The 23,558-nt window shown below is 40.1% G+C and overlaps 1 protein-coding gene across 1 annotated transcript in view; it reads left to right on the top strand.

The window, feature by feature from the left end:
• Positions 1–23,558, top strand: part of CCNI (cyclin I) — a 183,434-nt gene that overhangs the window by 14,138 nt on the left and 145,738 nt on the right. Inside the window, exon 2 of the mRNA XM_053703414.1 lies at positions 8,828–8,984. Within this exon, the coding sequence (XP_053559389.1) occupies positions 8,871–8,984 (114 nt within the window). The 5' untranslated portion in view covers positions 8,828–8,870. The remainder of the gene's footprint in view (positions 1–8,827; positions 8,985–23,558) is intronic.

Raw genomic sequence — 23,558 nt, 5'->3', positions numbered from 1 at the left:
ATTTATCCCATAGGGGGCGCTTTCTACCTAATAATAAAGCATCTATCAATAAAACAAATACACAACAAACAAAGTCCATATCATCCAAAATGAGGCAGCTCTCTGTCAAAGGACGATCAAATCCTGGTGAAAGATGATCTGCAAAAAGGAAACAGAGGCACCATAATGGATTAGTACCACTAAAACAAAGGGTAATATGAATGATGCAAGTAATGTACTCACAAGCGTGATGCACCCAATGGTGCTGATGGGGCAGGCTGGAACTTTACAGTAATCAAGCTCACTGTGTCCAACCGACTGTGATCCAAGGCAAAAAGCTCCTTAAAAAGTGCCCCAAATACCTATGTAGGGATGAAGAGCAAAAAAAACATAGCCCAGTACAGCAAATACAGGGACAAAAAGGTATGGAGTAATTGCACTTACAGAAAGGAAAGCACCTCCAGGTGTAATAAAGGCAAACTGGGACTTCACAGCCGCCCAGCTGACTGATCTCCACAGCAAAGGACTGGATATGCTCCAATCTCTCCAAAAAGAATGTAACAGATTCCACCACAGCAGCAAGTGTAAATAAAATACATTATATTTATTAAAACAAGCAACGCGTTTCTCAGCCTCTGTAGGGCTGTTTCCTCAGGCTATTCATCTTTGGCTGTGAAGTTCCAGCTTGCCTTTATTACACCTGGAGGTGCTTTCCTTTCTGTAAGTGCAATTACTCCATACCTTTTTGTCCCTGTATTTGCTGTACTGGGCTATGGTTGTTTTGCTCTTCATCCCTACATAGGTATTCGGGGGAACTTTCTAAGGAGCTTTTGGCCTTGGATCACAGTCGGTTGGACACAGTGAGCTTGATTACTGTAAAGTTCCAGCCTGCCCCATCAGCACCATTGGGTGCATCACGCTTGTGAGTACATTACTTGCATCATTCATATTACCCTTTGTTTTGGTGATACTAGGTCATTGTGGCGCCTCTGTTTCCTTTCTACAGAATATGCATAACTAAACATTGTATATAAAAATCTTAGGGTGGTTATTGTCCCTTTTTAAATAGCCTTTGTGCACAGTTGTCCACTTCCTACTAATACTCCTGGCTGATAAGAACAACACCACTATTGTTGTGTGACATGGCTCTCCAAGCCTGATAGAAAGCAGTATTTATTCAGGACAGGAATGAATTTTAAAATATATCTTTTAGATCAAACAAACAAAAGTGGACATATTAAAATGTCTAAATAAAAACCTTTCATGTCCTGTAAAAAATAAAAGTAATCTCCAAACCAATTGTCGTTCTAGTCATCTGACTGTGTTCTGTATACTAGCATGGCTATTGGTTAAGAGGTGGAGATGTCATCTCATTGAGAAAAGTGTGCTGTGCCGTGGACGGCCGGAGGCGCTGACTTTAGCCAGCAGCCGCTAGCACAGACAGGGTAAGTTTAGCACTTTTTTTTTTTTTTTTTTTACAAACTCATGACTGAAAGTCCAGTTTATTTTTAGTGATGGTAAATCCTAGTGTTTTTAAAACGTTTGGATTTACCATCACTTTGATAGAATATTACCGTATGTAGCCTCCTCCCTACTAGGCAAACAGTTTTATTGCTCTTCCTGAAGGAGAGCATACAGCCAATCAGAAGATGCAATTATTGCTTCTATTGAGACTGAAGGTGCACAGTCACGCAGCCTTCAGTCAATCTGTACACAGTCAGGTCAGTTGTGCAGTGGCTGAGAGAACGCAATGCTCTGCCTCATTCCAACAGGCAGAGCATTACAACTTATGATTGGCTGCAGCGCTCTGGTTCTGACAGAATAAAAAATACCAGCCAAGTAGGGTGGATGATGCATAAGGTAAGTGATGGTAAAGGGAGATTTATTTTAGGAAATAATACATTGACATAACTATCTGAATCATGCAAGTTTAATTTTGACTTTCCTATTCCTTTAAATGAAATGGATACATACAATGTTTTAGCCCAATGCGTAATAATATCAACATAGGCTAAGAAATACGACACAAATCCGGTCCATTTAAAATTTTTACAATAAAGCCTTAAATACTTTTTATGTCATTTTAAAAAAAGGAAATTTATGCTTACCTGATAAATTGATTTCTTCTAAGATACGACGAGTCCACGGATTCATCCTTTACTTGTGGGATATTGTCCTCCTGCTAACAGGAAGTGGCAAAGAGCACCACAGCAGAGCTGTCTATATAGCTCCTCCCTTGACTCCACCCCCCAGTCATTTGACCGAAGGTATAGGAAGAAGAAGGTGAAACAAAAAGGTGCAGAGGTGATTGAAGTTTAAAAAAAAAATATATATAATCTGTCTTAAATTGACAGGGCGGGCCGTGGACTCGTCGTATCTTAGAAGAAATCAATTTATCAGGTAAGCATAAATTTCCTTTTCTTCTATAAGATAGCTGTCTATATAGCTCCTCTCTTGACTCCACCCCCCAGTCATTCTCTTTGCCTACTCTAAGTAATAGGAAGGGTAAAGTGAAAGAGGTGATAAAATGTTAGTTTTTATTTTCTTGAAGCAAGACTTTTTTTATTTTAAATGGTACCGGTGAGTGCTATTTTTTCCCAGGCAGCAGATAGATGAAGATTTCTGCCTGGAGACTGATGATCTTAGCAGTTGTTACTAAGATCCAGAGTAGTTCCCACAGAATGGCTGAGGAGTACTTAAGAAACTTCAGTGTGAGGAACGTTTTTCATGCTACAAGCATTGAGGTTTGTTCAGGCATTTTTTTCTGGAGAGACTGTGTTATTTCAGAATTGGCTGACAGTATCCCCATGAGGGAAGGGGTAAGCAGTAATCCTAATGTATAGAGAAGGGTATTACTGGACCTGTATGTTGGGCTGTAAAAAATGGTTGACACTGATAACATGATGTTTGTGGGCAAACGATTCTATGATGGGAGATAATATAACGTTTTTTGTGGACAAACGTTTCATTTATTTTGGCAATGGAGGATACACATGGCTTCATTTAGACTTGGGTATATAAACACACATGGCTAGGTTTTTTAGACCGCTCTGGTGCGGTTATTGTTTAAGGCTGTGAGACATTGAGGTAGATGGGCAGGGCCTATTTTCGCGCCTCAGTTGCGCAGTTGTATTCTCCATGCAAGCAGCAAGCTCCAGCTCCGGTGGGCCTTTCAGGAAAGTTTGGGCCTAATCGAAGGGTTAATCCGATTTTGCAGACCCCTGAGGGCAGGTAGGCGCCACAGCAGGGCTGTGGCGAGGTGCAGGTTTTTTTTTTTTTTTGCTAAATTATAACGTTTTTGGTATAACGTTTTTTGTCCTTAAGGGTTAAGTATTCCTTTTCTTGTGGTGCAATCTTAGCTGGCAAGTTGGGATATATTTATCATAAAATTTATATTGGCGAGACCTGTAGAGAGGTAAGGGAGAGGATAACTGAACACAAATCTAATATTAGATGCAAGAATAAAGAGGCGCCAGTTTCCTCTCACTTCCTCTCTATGGGTCATAATATCAGCCAACTTAGGTTTCAAATTATTGAACAAGTAGATAGGCCTAGAAGGGGTGGAGATAGGGAACGACTATTAAAAATGAGAGAGATGTTCTACGTATATAAACTAGAATGCATGAAGCCAAAGGGTATGAACAAAGATTTCGACTGGAGTCTTTTTCTCTGATAAAATCTGTGATAATGTATTAAGATAAAAATCCCTTTCTCTATTGACAACATAAATAACATCAGTTGATTGGAATAATTTTGCTATGCATTGTTCCTCTTTTTTAATTTTTTACTTGGTTGTATATGTCTTTTTAAGTGATTTTATCTATGTGTTTATTTACCTCCTGTGTTGAATTTGGAGTTGCATTGAATTATTGCATCCACAAGATGGCACTGTTGTGCAGTTGGATTCTAACACAGGATGTAGAATAATAGGTAAGGGTATATAAGGCATACACCTGTGTATCTAATTATACATGATTAAGAGCCTGGTGTGGCTTGAAACGTTGTAACTGTTTGTTTGGGACCCTATGTGAAATAAAGGTCTTTTAAGAAAACTTGGTGGCTGGAATACTCTTTGAATCTGAATTATCTAAACTGCCAGGTTTACAGGGTAAGCGCAGCAGGTCAGGTATTAGAGTAAATGCTGAGCCCTTTGATGCTTTATTGGCCATCTCCGATGTACCCTCACAGTGTTCTGATTTGGGGGTGGGGGAATTGCTGTCTGAGGGAGAGCTTTCTGATTCAGGAAAGATGTTCCCTCAAACAGACTCAGATGTGACGGCCTTTAAATTTAAGCTTGAACACCTCCGCTTGTTACTCAGGGAGGTCTTAGCGACTCTGGATGATTGTGACCCTATTGTCATCCCGCCAGAGAAACTGTGTAAAATGGATAAATATCTAGAGGTCCCTACTTACACTAATGTTTTTCCAGTCCCTAGAAGAATTTCGGACATTGTTACTAAGGAATGGGATAGACCAGGCATTCCGTTCTCTCCCCCTCCTACTTTTAAGAAAATGTTTCCCATATCTGACACCATTCGAGATTCGTGGCAGACGGTCCCTAAGGTGGAGGGAACTATTTCTACCCTTGCTAAGCGTACAACTATACCTATTGAGGACAGTTGTGCTTTCAAAGATCCTATGGATAAAAAATTAGAAGGGCTTCTAAAGAAGTTGTTTATTCATCAGGGTTTTCTTCTGCAACCTATAGCGTGCATTGTTCCAGTAACTACTGCAGCAGCTTTTTGGTTTGAGGCTCTAGAGGAGTCTCTTAAGGTTGAGACCCCATTAGATGATGTTTTGGATAGAATTAAGGCTCTCAAGCTAGCACATTCTTTTATCACAGACGCAGCTTTCCAAATGGCTAAATTAGCAGGTAAGAATGCAGGCTTTGCCACTTTAGCGCGTAGAGCGTTATGGCTTAAGTCATGGTCTGCTGATGTGTCATCTAAATCCAAGCTTTTAGCTATTCCCTTTAAAATGAGGACCAAACAGAATCATTTTCGTTCCTTTCGAAACTTTAACGGCGGTCCCTCTACTTCCTCATCCGCCTCCAAGCAGGAGGGGAACTTTGCTCAATCCAAGTCAGTCTAGAGACCTAACCAGACCTGGAATAAAGGTAAACAGGCCAAGAAGCCCGCGGCTGCTACCAAAACAGCATGAAGGGGCAGCCCCCGATCCGGGACCGGATATAGTAGGGGGCAGACTTTCTCTCTTTGCTCAGGCTTGGGCAAGAGACGTTCAGGATTCCTGGGCATTAGCAATTGTGACCCAGGGGTATCGTCTAGAATTCATGGATTCTCTCCCAAGGGGGAGATTTCATCTTTCACGTTTGTCTGTAAACCAGTCAAAAAGAGAGGCGTTCTTACGCTGTGTAGAAGAGCTATATACCATGGGTGTAATCTGCCCAGTTCCAAAATTAGAACAAGGGCAGGGGTTTTACTCCAATCTGTTCGTGGTTCCCAAAAAAGAGGGAATGTTCAGACCGATTTTAGATCTCAAAACTCTAAACAAATTTCTCAGAGTCCCATCGTTTAAGATGGAGACCATACGAACAATTTTACCAATGATCCAGGAGGGTCAATATATGACTACCGTGGATTTGAAGGATGTGTATCTTCACATTCCTATCCACAAAGATCATCACCAGTTCCTCAGGTTCGCCTTCCTGGACAAACATTACCAGTTTGTGGCTCTTCCTTTTGGGTTGGCCATAGCTCCCAGAATTTTCACAAAGGTGCTAGGGTCCCTTCTGGCGGTCCTAAGTCCGCGGGGCATAGCAGTGGCGCCCTATCTGGACGATATTTTGATTCAGGCGTCAACTTATCATCTAGCCAAATCTCACACGGACATCGTGTTGGCTTTTCTAAGGACTCACGGGTGGAAGGTGAACATAAAAAAGAGTTCACTTGTTCCTCTGACAAGAGAGTTCCATTTCTAGGAACTCTGATAGACTCGGTAGACATGAAAATTTTTCTGACGGAGGTCAGAAAATCAAAGATCTTAACCACTTGCCGAGCACTTCATTCCATTCCTCGGCCATCAGTGGCTCAGTGTATGGAGGTAATTGGACTAATGGTAGCGGCAATGGACATGGTTCCGTTAGCTCGCTTACATCTCAGACCACTGCAGTTGTGCATGTTCAAACAGTGGAATGGGGATTATGCAGATTTATTTCCGCGGATAGATCTGGATCTAGAGACCAGAGACTCTCTTCATTGGTGGTTTTCACAGGATCATCTGTCCCAGGGAATGTGCTTCCACAGGCCAGCATGGGTCATAGTGACGACAGACGCCAGCCTCTTGGGCTGGGGTGCAGTCTGGAATTCCCTGAAGGCTCAGGGTGTGTGGACTCAGGAGGAGTCACTACTACCAATAAATATTCTGGAACTGAGAGCGATATTCAACGCGCTTCAAGCGTGGCCTCAGCTGGCTTCGGCCAAATTCATAAGATTCCAGTCGGACAATATCACGACTGTAGCATATATCAATCATCAAGGGGGAACAAAGAGTTCTCTAGCGATGATAGAGGTTTCCAAAATAATTCAATGGGCAGAGACTCACTCTTGCCATCTATCAGCAATATATATCCCAGGAGTGGGAAGCGGATTTTCTAAGTCGTCGGACTTTTCATCCGGGGGAGTGGGAGCTCCATCCGGAGGTGTTTGCAAAATTGATTCATCAATGGGGCACACCGGAATTGGATCTGATGGCATCTCGTCAGATGGCCAAACTTCCTTGTTATGGGTCCAGATCAAGGGATCCTCAAGCAGTACTGATAGATGTTCTAGCAGTACCGTGGTCGTTCAACCTGGCTTATGTGTTTCCTCCTTTTCCTCTCCTACCTCGTCTGATTGCCAGAATCAGACAGGAGAGGGCTTCGGTAATATTGATAGCGCCTGCGTGGCCACGCAGGACTTGGTATGCAGACCTTGTGGAAATGTCATCTCTGCCACTGTGGAAATTGCCACTGAGACAGGACCTTCTCATTCAGGGTCCGTTCCATCATCCAAATCTAGTTTCTCTGCAGCTGACTGCCTGGAGATTGAACGCTTGATTTTATCTAAGCGGGGATTCTCTGAGTCTGTCATTCATACCTTGATTCAGGTTTGAAAGCCTGACACTAGGAAAATTTACCATAAGATATGGCGTAAATATCTTTATTGGTGCGAATCCAAAGGCTACTCATGGAGTAAGATCAGGATTCCTAGGATTTTGTGCTTTCTCCAAGAAGGATTGGAAAAGGGGTTATCAGCTAGTTCCTTAAAGGGACAGATTTCTGCTTTGTCAATCTTACACAAGCATTAATCAGGAAATTGTTGTTCCTTCTCTGTGTCCTAACCCTTCTTCTAAGAAGCAGCGTCTGTTACATAACTTGGACGTGGTTCTTGCCTTGAAGTTTTACTTGCAAGCGACCAAGGATTTCCGTCAAACATCTTCTCTGTTTGTTGTCTATTCTGGAAAGCGTAGAGGTAAAAAAGCTACGGCTACCTCTCTTTCTTTTTGGCTGAAAAGCATCATCCGTTTGGCATACGAGACTGCTGGACAGCAGCCTCCTGAAAAAATTACAGCTCATTCTACTAGAGCGGTGGCTTCCACATGGGCTTTTAAAAATGATGCTTCTGTTGAACAGATTTGTAAGGATGCGACTTGGTCTTCCCCTCATACTTTTTCTAAATTTTACAAATTTGATACTTTTGCTTCTTCTGAGGCTATTTTTGGGAGAAAAGTTCTTCAAGTAGTGGTGCCTTCTGTTTAGGTATCTATGTTGTCCCTCCCGTTCATCCGTGTCCTGTAGCTTTGGTATTGTATCCCACAAGTAAAGGATGAATCTGTGGACTCGTCGTATCTTATAGAAGAAAAGGAAATTTATGCTTACCTGATAAATTGATTTCTTCTAAGATACGACGAGTCCACGGCCCGCCCTGTCAATTTAAGACAGATTATATATATTTTTTTTAAACTTCAATCACCTCTGCACCTTTTTGTTTCACCTTCTTCTTCCTATACCTTCGGTCAAATGACTGGGGGGTGGAGTCAAGGGAGGAGCTATATAGACAGCTCTGCTGTGGTGCTCTTTGCCACTTCCTGTTAGCAGGAGGACAATACCCCACACGTAAAGGATGAATCCGTGGACTCGTCGTATCTTAGAAGAAATCAATTTATCAGGTAAGCATAAATTTCCTTTTTTTAAAATGACATAAAAAGTATTTAAGGCTTTATTGTAAAAATTTTAAATGGACCGGATTTGTGTCGTATTTCTTAGCCTATGTTGATATTATTACGCATTGGGCTAAAACATTGTATGTATCCATTTCATTTAAAGGAATAGGAAAGTCAAAATTAAACTTGCATGATTCAGATAGCGCATGTAATTTTAAGACACTTTTCAATTCACTTATATTTTAAAATGTGCTTTGTTCTCTTGATTTCCCTTGTTGAAAAAAATCTGCACATATCCTACACTAGTGGGAGCTAGCTGCTGATTGTTGTCTACACACGTTTGTCTCTTGTGATTGTCTAACTAGATTTGTTCATCTATATGCCAGTAGTGCAATACTGTTCCTTCAGCAAATGATACTAAGAGAATGAAGCAAATTTGATAATAGAAGTAAATTGGAAACTTGTTTAAAATTGTATGTTCTATCGAAATCATGAAAGAAAAAATTGTGGTTTACTGTACCTTAAATGGAGTGAAGAAGCTTAGACCCAATAGTGTGAGCAGAGAATGGAAAAGAAGTGCATGCATAAAATCTACGATTTACAGCTTCCAGTGAAATAAAAAAAAAAATAGTCGGATATCCACATCTGTGTTCCTTTTTCACCAGTGCATATTGTTTTTGTTTTGCAGGTAGCTGTATCCGGTTGGGTGGCAGGCGTATCCAAGGGGTACCATGAAGTACTCAGGTCCCCTGGAGAGCCAGAGACTGTCCTTTCTTCTAGAAAGGGCAGTCTCTAGGGAAGCCCAGATGTGGAAGGTGTACGTGCACAAGATGCCAACCAACCAGGTAAGTACTTTTTCACTTCATTGTGTATTGTTAGTTTTTTAATGTGTTTTGGACACTTATGGGATAAAGTTACATTTTAACAAATTTAGTATTACAGCTGTATGCATTGCTGACATTGGTCAATCACCTTGATAAGGGCGTGCTGACATTTTATATGATAAGATTACATTTTAACAAATGTAGTTTTACTGGGTAAGGGCACACTATTAAAGCAGTAAGTTATATGCTTAGCAAAACATGAAAGTCAAATTTAAACTTTTATGGTTCAGATAGAACTTGCAGTTTTGATAGTTTTTTCATTTTACCTCTATTTTAAAATGTACTTTGTTCTCTTGATAGCCTGTGTGGATAAGCATACCTAGGTAGGCTCTTTGGAGTGGAAAACATAGTATATCCTGCAATGTTAGCTAAATCTGACTCTGGATGTTTTTAGGAAATATATTATTTGTGTGATTTAATACCCATACATTTATATGCAGCCCTTAATTTTCTAAATATTTGAATTTGAATATTTCACAAGCCCTTTGTCTGTATTTTTTCCCCCTAACACCCGAGACCTCATATCTTTGAGCTCATAACTTTTTTGTGCATTTTTTAAAAATAATTTTTATAGTGTTATCAGTGTAACTGTACTTTTAAATGTATTTTTGATCTGTTTTGTGACTCATGTTTCGCAAAAAAGTTAACCAGAGCTCCCAGGTTCTGCTAACCCGACAAGCTTTAACTTCAATTGCGCTCAAGCGATCATGTTTACTTTAACCTTGTAATACGAGCACTACACCCGTAGCGCGCAAACTGTTAGCACGCCACTTGCAATCTGGCCCTAATGTCTTGAAATCTTATATCTATCATGCACAAAATAACTGCTATCTAAGTCTATTGCTCTACCCCTATGCTACGTGGTATGATAGCTAACAACTCTGGGAAGTCTGGAAAGTTTTAGTAACTTTCTTTGTTGAATTTATTGAAAATCCCCTTCCTGTGATACTACTGAAACTAATCAATAAACCAGCATTGAAATCTTTGTACTTGCAAATGATTGTCTTACCCTTTGAGATTGTGCATCTTATGTCACGCTGAGCACCTCAGGCCTCCCACAGCAGAACACTATTTTTTCAATGAGGTGACGTTTCCACCTCTTAGCCAATAGCAATGCGGGCCAATCGGCATTATGCAAATTCATAGCTTGCTATTGGCTAACATCACCTCATTGATAAAATAGCATTCTGCTGAGGCGCTCAGTGCGGCATATGCTGCAGGCAAATAAAGGAACTTTCAACATGAAGTATTTTATACTTCATGACTGAAAGACCCCTTTTATTTGTAGCACTGGTAAATCATAGTGTTTCAGAAATGCTAGGATTTACCATCATGTTAAATGGTTACCTTAACATTGCAATATTCTACACTCGGCTATTGTGTGTATATGTTATCTATCCCTAATTGTTCTCAGATAGATTAGATAGGTTTAAACATGGCGGTCCCCTTTACATTATAGCAATTAAAGTAGATACTAAAAGTATTTCTTAAATAATGAAAAACATATCTTCATATTCTCAAATTACAGGGACATGAAAACAACCATTTTTTTCTTTTATGATTCAGAGCATACAGTTTTAAAACAAAGTTTTCAATATGCCTCTATGATAAAATCTGATCTCATTGTATTCTTTGTTGAAGAGATATTTAGAGATGTAGGTGCCGATTTATCAAGCTCCGTATGCTCCATAACTTGTCTGCCTGCTCTGAGGCAGCGGACAGAAATCTACCCTATTGAATACGATTGGGTTGATTGACACCCCTTGCTAGCGGCCGATTGGCCGTGAATCTGCAGGGGGCGGCATTGCACCAGCAATTTACTAGAACTGCGGGCGCAATGATAAATGCCGACAGCATATGCGATTTATCGATGTGCAGTGGACATGATACACTACATTGTATCATGTTCGCTTGCACTATGATAAATATACCTCGTAGTGTGCATATTTCCAGAGCAGTACAGGACAGGAAACACTGCTGCCACCTACTGTTCTTCCAAATGTATAACAGAGTTATAACGCTGCTGCCATTTATTTCTCAAGTCTGGTGAACCTTCCTACCTGCTTTTTCAACAAAGGATACAAGGAGAACAAAGTAAATGTAATAGAAGTAAATCAGATTTCTCCAACATTGGTGTGTCCGGTCCACGGCGTCATCCTTACTTGTGGGATATCTCCTCCCCAACAGGAAATGGCAAAGAGTCCCAGCAAAGCTGGCCACACAGTCCCCCCCAGGCTCCGCCCACCCCAGTCATTCTCTTTGCCGTTGCACAGGCAACATCTCCACAGAGATGGTTAAGAGTTTTTTGGTGTTTAAATGTAGTTTTTATTCTTCTATCAAGTGTTTGTTATTTTAAAATAGTGCTGGTATGTACTATTTACTCTGAAACAGAAAAGGATGAAGATTTCTGTTTGTGAGAGGAAGATGATTTTAGCAGACAGTAACTAAAATCGATTGCTGTTTCCACATAGGACTGTTGAGATGAAGTAACTTCAGTTGGGGGAAGCAGTTAGCAGACTTTTCTGCTTAAGATATGACTAGCCATATTTCTAACAAGACGATGTAATGCTGGAAGGCTGTCATTTCCCCTCATGGGGACCGGTAAGCCATTTTCTTAGTCAAACAAACAGAATAAAGGGCTTATTATGGGCTAAAAAACTGGTAGACATTTTTATGGGCTAAATCGATTGCTTTATTTGGGCATTTTATTCATATTTATGCTGACAATTTGCATTTATAAACTTGGGGAACGTTTATTAAACGGCAGGCACTGTGTTAGACACCTTTTTCCAGTCAGGGGGCCTTCCAAGTTGTAGACTGAGCCTCATTTTCGCGCCATTACTGCACAGTTGTTTTTTGAGAGCAGGGCATGCAGATGCATGTGTGAGGATCTAAAAATTGCTGGAAAAGCTTCTAGAAGGCGTCTATTGGTATCGTATTCCCCTCTGGGCTTGGTTGGGTCTCAGCAAAGACTATAGCTGGGACTGTATAGGGGTTAAATTTATAAACGGCTCCGGTTCCGTTATTTTAAGGGTTAAAGCTCTGAAATTTGGTGTGCAATACTATTAATGCTTTAAGACACTGTGGTGAAATTTTGGTAATTTTTGAACAATTCCTTCATACTTTTTCACATATTCAGTAATAAAGTGTTTTCTGTTTAAAATTTAAAGAGACAGTAACGGTTTTGTTTTAAAACGTTTTTTTTTTTTTTGTGCTTTGTTGACAAGTTTAAGCCTGTTTAACATGTCTGTACCTTCAGATAAGCTATGTTCTATATGTATGAAAGCCAATGTGTCTCCCCATTTAAATTTATGTGATAATTGTGCCATATCGTCCAAACAAAGTAAGGACAGTACTGCCACAGATAATGAAATTGCCCAAGATGATTCCTCAGATGAGGGGAGTAAACATGATACTACATCATCTCCTACTGTGTCTACACCAGTTTTGCCCACGCAGGAGGCCCCTAGTACATCTAGTGCGCCAATACTTATTACCATGCAACAATTAACGGCTGTAATGGATAACTCCATAGCAAATATTTTATCCAAAATGCCTACTTATCAGAGAAAGCGCGATTGCTCTGTTTTAAACACTGAAGAGCAGGAGGGCGCTGATGATAATTGTTCTGTCATATCCTCACACCAATCTGAAGGGGCCATGAGGGAGGTTTTGTCAGATGGAGAAATTTCAGATTCAGGAAAAATTTCTCAACAAGCTGAACCTGATGTTGTGACATTTAAATTTAAATTAGAACATCTCCGCGCACTGCTTAAGGAGGTGTTATCTACTCTGGATGATTGTGACAACTTGGTCATTCCAGAGAAATTATGTAAGATGGACAAGTTCCTAGAGGTTCCGGTGCACCCCGACGCTTTTCCTATACCCAAGCGGGTGGCGGACATAGTAAATAAGGAGTGGGAAAAGCCCGGCATACCTTTTGTTCCCCCCCCTATATTTAAGAAATTATTTCCTATGGTCGACCCCAGAAAGGACTTATGGCAGACAGTCCCTAAGGTCGAGGGGGCAGTTTCTACTCTAAACAAACGCACTACTATTCCTATCGAAGATAGTTGTGCTTTCAAAGATCCTATGGATAAAAAATTGGAAGGTTTGCTTAAAAAGATTTTTGTACAGCAAGGTTACCTTCTACAACCCATTTCGTGCATTGTTCCTGTCACTACAGCAGCGTGGTTCTGGTTCGAGGAACTAGAAAAGTCGCTCAGTAGAGAGACTCCATATGAGGAGGTTATGGACAGAGTTCACGCACTTAAGTTGGCTAATTCTTTTATTTTAGAGGCCGCTTTGCAATTAGCTAGATTAGCGGCGAAAAATTCAGGGTTTGCTATCGTGGCGCGCAGAGCGCTTTGGCTAAAGTCTTGGTCAGCGGATGTGTCATCCAAGACAAAATTGCTTAACATCCCTTTCAAAGGTAAAACTCTATTTGGACCAGAATTGAAAGAGATTATTTCAGACATCACTGGGGGAAAGGGCCACGCCCTTCCACAAGATAGGTCTTTCAAGGCTAAAAATAAGTCTAATTTTCGTTCCTTTCGCAATTTCAGGAACGGACCGGCCTCTAATTCTGCATCCTCTAAGCAAGAGGGTAATGCCTCACAACCCAAACCAGCCTGGAAACCGATGCAAGGCTGGAACAAGGGTAATCAGGCCAAGAAGCCTGCCGCTGCTAACAAAACAGCATGAAGGAGTAGCCCCCGATCCGGGACCGGATCTAGTGGGGGGCAGACTCTCTCTCTTTGCTCAGGCTTGGGCAAGAGATGTTCAGGATCCCTGGGCGCTAGAAATAGTTTCTCAAGGATATCTCCTGGAATTCAAGGAACTACCCCCAAGGGGAAGGTTCCACATGTCTCACTTATTCTCAAACCAAATAAAGAGACAGGCATTCTTACATTGTGTAGAAGACCTGTTAAAGATGGGAGTGATACACCCAGTTCCAATAAAGGAACAAGGAATGGGATTTTATTCCAATCTGTTCGTAGTTCCCAAAAAAGAGGGAACTTTCAGACCAATTTTGGATTTGAAGATCCTAAACAAATTTCTCAGGGTACCATCGTTCAAGATGGAAACCATTCGAACGATTCTACCCACTATCCAGGAAAGTCAATTTATGACTACCGTGGATCTAAAGGATGCGTACCTACATATTCCTATCCACAAAGAACATCATCAGTTCCTAAGGTTCGCTTTTCTGGACAAGCATTACCAGTTTGTGGCCCTCCCATTCGGGTTAGCCACTGCTCCAAGGATTTTCACAAAGGTGCTAGGGTCCCTTCTAGCGGTTCTAAGACCGAGGGGCATTGCAGTAGTACCTTACTTGGACGACATTCTAATACAAGCGTCGTCCCTGTCAAAAGCAAAGGCTCATACAGACATCGTTCTGGCCTTTCTCAGATCACACGGATGGAAGGTGAACATAGAAAAAAGTTCTCTGTCTCCGTCGACAAGAGTTCCCTTCTTGGGAACAATAATAGATTCCTTAGAAATGAGGATTTTTCTGAGAGAGGTCAGAAAATCAAAACTTCTAAGCTCTTGTCAAGCTCTTCATTCTGTTCCTCGTCCTTCCAAAGCGCAGTGCATGGAAGTAGTAGGGTTGATGGTTGCAGCAATGGACATAGTTCCTTTTGCACGAATTCATCTAAGACCATTACAACTGTGCATGCTCAAACAGTGGAATGGGGATTATACAGACTTGTCTCCAATGATTCAAGTAGATCAGAAGACTGGGGCGCGGTCTGGGAATCCCTGAAAGCTCAGGGTCTATGGTCTCGGGAAGAGTCTCTTCTCCCGATAAACATTCTGGAACTGAGAGCGATATTCAATGCTCTCAGGGCTTGGCCTCAACTAGCAGAGGCCAGATTCATAAGGTTCCAATCAGACAACATGACGACCGTTGCGTATATCAATCATCAGGAGGGAACAAGGAGTTCCCTGGCGATGAAAGAAGTGACCAAAATAATTCAATGGGAGGATCACTCCTGCCACCTGTCTGCGATCCACATCCCAGGTGTGGAAAACTGGGAGGCGGATTTTCTGAGTCGTCAGACATTCCATCCGGGGGAGTGGGAACTCCACCCGGAGATCTTTGCCCAAATAACCCAATTATGGGGCATTCCAGACATGGATCTGATGGCGTCTCGTCAGAACTTCAAGGTTCCTTGCTACGGGTCCAGATCCAGGGATCCCAAGGCGACTCTAGTAGATGCACTAGTAGCACCTTGGACCTTCAACCTAGCTTATGTATTTCCACCGTTTCCTCTCATTCCCAGGCTGGTAGCCAGGATCAATCAGGAGAGGGCCTCTGTGATCTTGATAGCTCCTGCGTGGCCACGCAGGACTTGGTATGCAGACCTGGTGAATATGTCATCGGTTCCACCATGGAAGCTACCTTTGAGACAGGACCTTCTTTTTCAGGGTCCATTCGAACATCCAAATCTGGTCTCCCTCCAGCTGACGGCTTGGAGATTGAACGCTTGATTCTATCGAAGCGTGGGTTTTCAGATTCTGTGATAGATACTCTGGTTCAGGCCAGAAAACCGGTAACTGGAAAGATTTACCATAAAATATGGAAAAGATATATCTGTTGGTGTGAATCCAAAGGATTCCCATGGAATAAGATAAAAATTCCTAAGATTCTCTCCTTTCTACAAGACGGTTTGGAGAAAGGATTATCTGCAAGTTCTCTAAAGGGACAGATCTCTGCTTTATCTGTCTTACTACACAAAAGACTGGCAACTGTGCCAGATGTTCAAGCATTTGTTCAGGCTCTGGTTAGGATCAAGCCTGTTTACAGACCTTTGACTCCTCCCTGGAGTCTAAATCTAGTTCTTTCAGTTCTTCAAGGGGTTCCGTTTGAACCTTTACATTCCATAGATATTAAGTTACTATCTTGGAAAGTTTTGTTTTTGGTTGCAATTTCTTCTGCTAGAAGAGTTTCAGAGTTATCTGCTCTGCAGTGTTCTCCGCCCTATCTGGTGTTCCATGCAGATAAGGTGGTTTTGCGTACTAAGCCTGGTTTTCTTCCTAAGGTTGTTTCTAACAAAAATATTAATCAGGAGATAGTTGTTCCTTCTTTATGTCCGAATCCAGTTTCAAAGAAGGAACGTTTGTTACACAATTTGGACGTAGTCCGTGCTCTAAAATTCTATTTAGAGGCTACAAAAGATTTCAGACAAACTTCTTCCTTGTTTGTTGTTTATTCTGGTAAAAGGAGAGGTCAAAAATCAACTTCTACCTCTCTTTCCTTTTGGCTTAAAAGCATCATCCGATTGGCTTATGAGACTGCCGGACGGCAGCCTCCTGAAAGAATCACAGCTCACTCCACTAGAGCTGTGGCTTCCACATGGGCCTTCAAGAACGAGGCTTCTGTTGACCAGATATGTAAGGCAGCGACTTGGTCTTCACTGCACACTTTTGCCAAATTTTACAAATTTGATACTTTTGCTTCTTCGGAGGCTATTTTTGGGAGAAAGTTTTTGCAAGCTGTGGTGCCTTCCGTTTAGGTAACCTGATTTGCTCCCTCCCTTCATCCGTGTCCTAAAGCTTTGGTATTGGTTCCCACAAGTAAGGATGACGCCGTGGACCGGACACACCAATGTTGGAGAAAACAGAATTTATGCTTACCTGATAAATTACTTTCTCCAACGGTGTGTCCGGTCCATGGCCCGCCCTGGTTTTTTAATCAGGTCTGATGAATTATTTTCTCTAACTACAGTCACCACGGTACCATATGGTTTCTCCTATATATATTTCCTCCTGTCCGTCGGTCGAATGACTGGGGTGGGCGGAGCCTGGGGGGGGACTGTGTGGCCAGCTTTGCTGGGACTCTTTGCCATTTCCTGTTGGGGAGGAGATATCCCACAAGTAAGGATGACGCCGTGGACCGGACACACCGTTGGAGAAAGTAATTTATCAGGTAAGCATAAATTCTGTTTTTTTTTTTTTCTTTTTTAAATCTTATACTCTATATGTATGTATGTATGTATTGGGTACTTGTAAAGCGCGGCTAATCACTCGTAAGGGTCTCAAGGCGCTGCTCATCTGAATCATGAAATACATTTTTCAGCTTTATGTCCCTTTAATTTTTGCTTTGAATACACCACTATAACCAGCATTTATATACTATGTAATAACGTCCTTTTAAAATGTATACATATTATGATGATTTAACTTAAGCTGCTGCTGATAGCTTAAAGGGACAGTTTACTCAAAACATGTCTCCCCTTTAATTTGTTACCAGTTATCCACTTTACCTGTTGGAGTATAATAAATTGTTTACAAGTATTTCCATTACACTTATATTGGCATTTGCAATGGTTTATTTAGCCTGTGGTATACCCACCCATCCTGAAAGTTTTTGGCCTCAAGGCCAAGCTGTGTTAAAGAGACAGTTTACCATAGAATTGTTATTGTTTTAAAAGACAGATAATCCCTTTATTACCCATCCCCCAGTTTTGCATAACCAACACAGTTATATTAATACACTTTTTACCTCTGTGATTACCTTGTATCTAGGAACCTCTTTCCAACCCCCTGATCATATGACTGTGACTGTTTATTTATTTATATTTATTTTTATTTATTATCTATTGTCTTGCATTTAGCATTGTTTTGTGCTAAATCTTAAGTAACCCCCTGTGCCTGAACACAGTGTTATCTATATGGCCCACGTGTACTTTCTGTCTCTTTGTGTTGAAAAGAGATTTAAAAAGCATGTGATAAGAGGCAGCCCTCAAAGGCTTAGAAATTAGCATATGAGCCTACCTATGTTTAGTTTAACCTAAGAATACCAAGAGAAAAAAGCAAATTTCATGATGTCTGGCATAATCTATTAAAAAACTTCAGTTTTTTTATTACGAGGCTTTTATGCAAAAAAATAGTGCAGGATTAAAAATGCTCTAACTGTACACACAGTATTTCTGTTTTGCACGTTTATATCCCTTTAAAGGGACATTAAACACTAAATAAATGCTAGATAGAATGATGCATTCAAAGATTTGTCTGAGAATAACATGTAAATGTATTTTTTAAAGTTTCTTTAGTTTAAATTTTTTGAAAAATAAGTGTAACGTTTTAGTGTCTATAAAACAATGGGAGCTGCCATCTTGTAACTTAGGTTACCTTCTTTGCTGTGGCCAATTAGGGACAGTTATAAATAGGTCACTACAGTGTGCACCCAATGCCTGTGTGGAATACAACAGTATTCTGCACTTCCATTTCTAACAGGAACTGAAATGCTCACAATTTCAGAATGGAATTACAGGAAAAGGGGACAATATAAATAATTAAAGTATATTGCAGAGTTTCTTTTAAATATACAATTTATCATTTTATTTTACCATCTCAAAATGTTTAATCTCCCTTTAATTGCAGGGTTTATAAACCATATTCCTCAGGGAAAGCTCCATTCTGTCAGTATTTATTCTGCTAAATGAACTATTTTCCAGACACTGAATCAAGTTTTGAGCTTGGTCTACTTCAAAATAAAACAAAGATTTCAATTTGGGAGAACTAATGAGTTATTAAAATTGTACATCTTTTATAGTGTGAAAATCATTTACAGTATTGTCACAAGTGCAACTGGATACAGCCTGTGACAAAGTTACGCAACTTTGGAAAATTCCATTGATTTGCACAAGAATGGACAAGACAGTTTGTACAAGAGCACATCTCAACTGTCCTTTCAAGGCACAAAACCCATTACGTTTCTGAAACTGAACTTACTGAGCAGTAGAGGAACACAATGTTCCCCTCATACCCTCTCTGTGCAGTTTGTGTGATATGTTCTGTTCAGTGCACTTATTGTGTTTTACCTTTGGGCAATGATCGCACCAGCTCTGTATAATGAATTCCTGGAAAGTGTCAGGTTTCCTGCAGAATGAGACACATCACAGTCTCACATTAAGGTGCCAAATGTCTAAATCCTTACTATAAAATGAACACTATTCCTTTTAAAAATAGTTTTATTGTTGGCGATAACGTTGGATCTAGTGTAGGGAATAAGATTTTTACAGGAAAGGCGGCAGGTCCATTCTTGGATAGGTCATCCTCCAATCACGGCTTCCCCCCGGGGGAATCAGTGTCTGATTCAACGCCATGATTGGAGGAAGCCGGATTCCTCATTTTAAACCCAGGAAGAGGCTTTGTGACGGGTGGAGGAAGCTGGAGCTGCTGTCAAGTTTAAAGGTAAGTATTTTTTCACAACAGGAGTGAAATGTAAATTTTGATGAATTAAAGTGCCCCTGTTTTTAATCGAATTTTTAAGCATCAAAATTTACATTCACTTTAAGAGCAATAAATACATTTAAACATTATATTATGTTCAAATAATCAATTTTGTGGATGTTTAAATGAGCACTATCACCATCTTGTACTTGTGTACAATGTATAGGGGTAGCCATACAAGAATGTGACGTTTTTAATTTATTTTTTGTTTGTTTCAGCTGAAAGATGGCATTTCAGAATGTCTTGCTGTAAGATTACCTACTTGCCCAGAATAAATCTGCTATTACCACTGGATGGTTAAAGGAACACTGAACCCAAATTTATTCTTTTGTGATTCAGATAAAGCGTGCAATTTTAATCAACTTTCTAATTTACTCCTATTATCACATTTTCTTCATTCTCTTGTAATCTTTATTTGAAAAGCAAGAATGTAAGTTTAGATGCCGGCCCATTTTTGGTGAACAACCTGGGTTGTTCTTGTTGATTGGTGGATTAATTTAACCGACCAATAAACAAGCGCTGTCCAGCCTACTGAACCAAAAAACAACTTAGATGCAAATAAAGATAGCAAGAGAACAAAGAAAAATTGATAATAGGAGTAAATTAGAAAGTTGCTTAACATTGCATGCTCTATCTGAATCACGGAAGAAAGTTTAATTTTGACTCTAATGTATCTTTAAAGGGACATAAAACACAAAATTATTCTTTTATGATACAGATAGGGAATACAATTTATAACAACTTTCCAATTTACTTCTATTTTAAATTCTGCTTCATTTTTTTGGTATCCTTAATTGAAGGAGCAGCAATGCACTACTGGTAGCTAGATGAACACATTGGTAAGCCCATTAGAAGAGACATATATATATATTCAGCTACAAATCAGCATCTAGCTCCCCGCTCCTGAGCCTACATTGGTATGCTTTTCAACAAAGAATATCAAAAGAACAAATCAAATTAGATAATAAAAGTAAAGTTGTTTAAAATTGTATGCACTGTCTGAATCATGAAAGATATATTTTGGGTTGTATGTCCCTTTAAGTGTTGTGCTTGTTATCTTTGTAAACAGAACGCCACTGCTTGTGCACCCTTAGCTTAGTACACCAACGGCTTAGCTCTCAAAACGATTTCTGATTCCAAAATGAATTTTACTGTGCACCACCATAGAAATATAAGTCCATTTGATGTGGGATTTAGTGCACATGTGCTATACAACATGCAGATGTAAGCATGTACTAGACCAATGATGGCTAACCTTGGCACCCAATATTTTTTGGCACTACATTTCCCATGATGCTTAGGTACCCTGCAATCTAGTTGAGCATCACAGAAAATGTAGTTCTGAAACATCAGGGGTGCCAAGGTTAACTATAACTGTCCTAGACTATCACTTAGGCATTAAAAGATAACTTGACTTATGAACCATTGATTGCATTTGAGTGATATTAACGCACACTAGCACCATTATTTCTTTTACAAAGATATGACGAGTCCACGGATTTTATCCTTACTTGTGGGATATTAACCTCCTGCTAACAGGAGGTGGCAAAGAGCACCACAGCAGAGCTGTATATATATAGCTCCTCCCTTCCCTCCACCCCCAGTCATTCTCTTTGCCTGTGTTAGTACTAGGAAGAGGTAAAGTGAGAAAGATCTATCAGAAGATATGGTGTAAATATCTTTTTTGGTGTGAATCCAAGGGCTACTTCATGGAGTAAAGTTAGGATTCCCAAGATTCTGTCTTTTCTCCAAGGATTGGAGAAAGGGTTATCAGCGAGTTCCTTAAAGGGACAGATTTCTGCTTTGTCAATTTTGCTACACAAACGTTTGGCAGATGTTCCAGATGTTCAGTCTTTTTGTCAGGCTCTAACCAGAATTAAGCCTGTATTTAGACCAATTACTCCTCCCTGGAGTTTGAATTTAGTTCTTAGAGTTAATCAAGGGGTTCCGTTTGGACCCATGCATTCCATAGATATTAAATTATTATCTTGGAAAGTTTTGTTTTTGGTTGCTATATTTCTTCAGCTCGTAGAGTTTCTGAGCTTTCAGCGTTACAATGTGATTCGCCTTATCTTATATTTCATTCTGATAAGGTGGTTTTGCGTACCAAACCTGGATTCCTTCCTAAGGTTATTAATCAGGAAATTGTTGTTCCTTCCTTGTGTCCTAATCCTTCTACTAAGGAGGAGCGTCTGTTACATAATCTGGACGTGTTCCGTGCCTTGAAGTTTTACTTGCAGGCAACTAAGGATTTCCGTCAATCATCTTCATTATTTATTGTTTATTCTGGAAAGCGTAGGGGTCAGAAAGCTACGGCTACCTCTCTTTCTTTTTGACTGAGGAGTATCATCCGCCTGGCATATGAGACTGCTGGACAGCAGCCTCCTGAAAGAATTACGGCTCATTCTACTAGGCCTGTGGCTTCCACATGGGCTTTTAAAAATGATGCTTCTGTTGAGCAGATTTGCAAGGCTGCGACTTGGTCGTCTCTTCATACTTTTTCCAAATTTTCCAAATTTGATACTTTTGCTTCTTCTGAGGCTGTTTTTGGGAGAAAAGTTCTTCAAGCAGTGGTGCCTTCCATTTAGGTCTCTGTCTTGTCCCTCCCGTTTCATCCGTGTCCTATAGCTTTGGTATTGGTATTTCACAAGTAAGGATGAAATCCGAGGACTCGTCATATCTTTGTTAAGAAAAGTAAATTTATGCTTACCTGATAAATTAATTTCTTTTACGATATGACAAGTCCACGGCCCACCCTGTTCTTTTAAGACAGATTTATTTTATACTTATTTTTTGTAAACTTCAGTCACCTCTGCACCTTTGGCTTTTTCTTTCTCTTCCTAAACCTTCTGTCGAAAGACTGGGGGGTGGAGGGAAGGGAGGAGCTATATATACAGCTCTACTGTGGTGCTCTTTGCCACTTCCTGTTAGCAGGAGATTAATATCCCACAAGTAAGGATGAAATCCGTGGACTCGTCATATCGTAAAATAAATTAATTTATCAGGTAAGCATAAATTTACTTTTTTTGTCCTCCACTTATAATCTAGTGCTCTAAGTGCTTATTCACAAGTTTCATACACCATATCCACCGACATTGGCCTAAATTTAATAAAAACCTGTTTGTAAAGTCAAAATCTCATTTAAAAAAAGAATCGAGTGTGAAGGGTCCTGTTTTAGTGTTGATCAGTCACATATATATATAATGAGCGGTCTATATGGGCAGTATTGGTGGGGCTTTCAAACATGTGGGTCTGGTTTGTGCATTTTAGGGTAAGGTTTACATGGTTCTAGAATTTTTTTTATTGAAATATGGTTAAAAGTTGTAGTAGAGACAACAGGACAGAGCTTCCAATCAGTGACAGCCCTGCAAGATGCTAGTTGGGAGTGGTAATACTCTATCCAAGTGAGATGTTGAATTGATATTGTAGTGTGTATGATATTGTTACCCGAGGGGTCAGCAACTTTGGGTCCCAGATGTTTTGGAACTACAATTCCCATGATGCTCAGACAGCCTAAAGAGTGTCTCAGTATCATGGGAAATGTAGTTGCAAAACATCTGAAGGCCCAAGGTTGCTGGCCCCTGTGTTACCTGATTGAGACATGCAAATCATCAGCAAGCATATTATTTATGCACAGCTAGTGCCAAACTAGTGCAAAATGCAGCCTAAACTCTCATTGATTATTCAGCAGAAAGATTGCTTGTGCTATGCCATGAAGCCAGCAATCTCCTGTGTCTGTCCTCTGTTCTTTTGTTTGATCTTTTGCAGACTGGAGGACTTTATAAGGGATCCAAGTTTTTTTTGTTCTTTTGTTTCCCACATGGATTAATACTTCATTCCTTGGCCACATATCTTGTTATTAAAGTAGGATTATGGATTTTTAATTCATCAAAACCTCTTAGGAGCTTTATAATTTTAAGAGAAGTATTAATGCTATACCAAGTTTTTTTCATTACAGTTATGGTTCTTATTATATTTATTTTGAAGCTTAATTTTATTATTATTTTACTTTATTTATGAAGCGCTGTCCATGGGTACAATTCATTTAAAGAAAACTATGATATAAAACTTGTAAGAGACAGGACACATTTTTACAAACACATACAGGAGGAATTGAGGCCCCTATTCTACAATCTAGAAGGGTAGGAGGTTGAGAAACAGGAGGCGAGGACTGCAAGAAAGATGTTAATGCAGAGTTATATGAGGGAAATGTTAGGTAAGTGAAATTAATTTATTACTGAGTTTGGTGGTAGGCTTCTCTGAACAGAAAAGTCTTCAGGGAGCATTTAAAAG

The sequence above is a fragment of the Bombina bombina genome, chromosome 2, assembly GCF_027579735.1.
Source record: "Bombina bombina isolate aBomBom1 chromosome 2, aBomBom1.pri, whole genome shotgun sequence".
Classification (NCBI taxonomy): domain Eukaryota; kingdom Metazoa; phylum Chordata; class Amphibia; order Anura; family Bombinatoridae; genus Bombina; species Bombina bombina.
The sequence above is the reverse complement of the archived record's forward strand: the minus strand, read 5'-3'. Positions and strand labels throughout refer to the sequence as shown.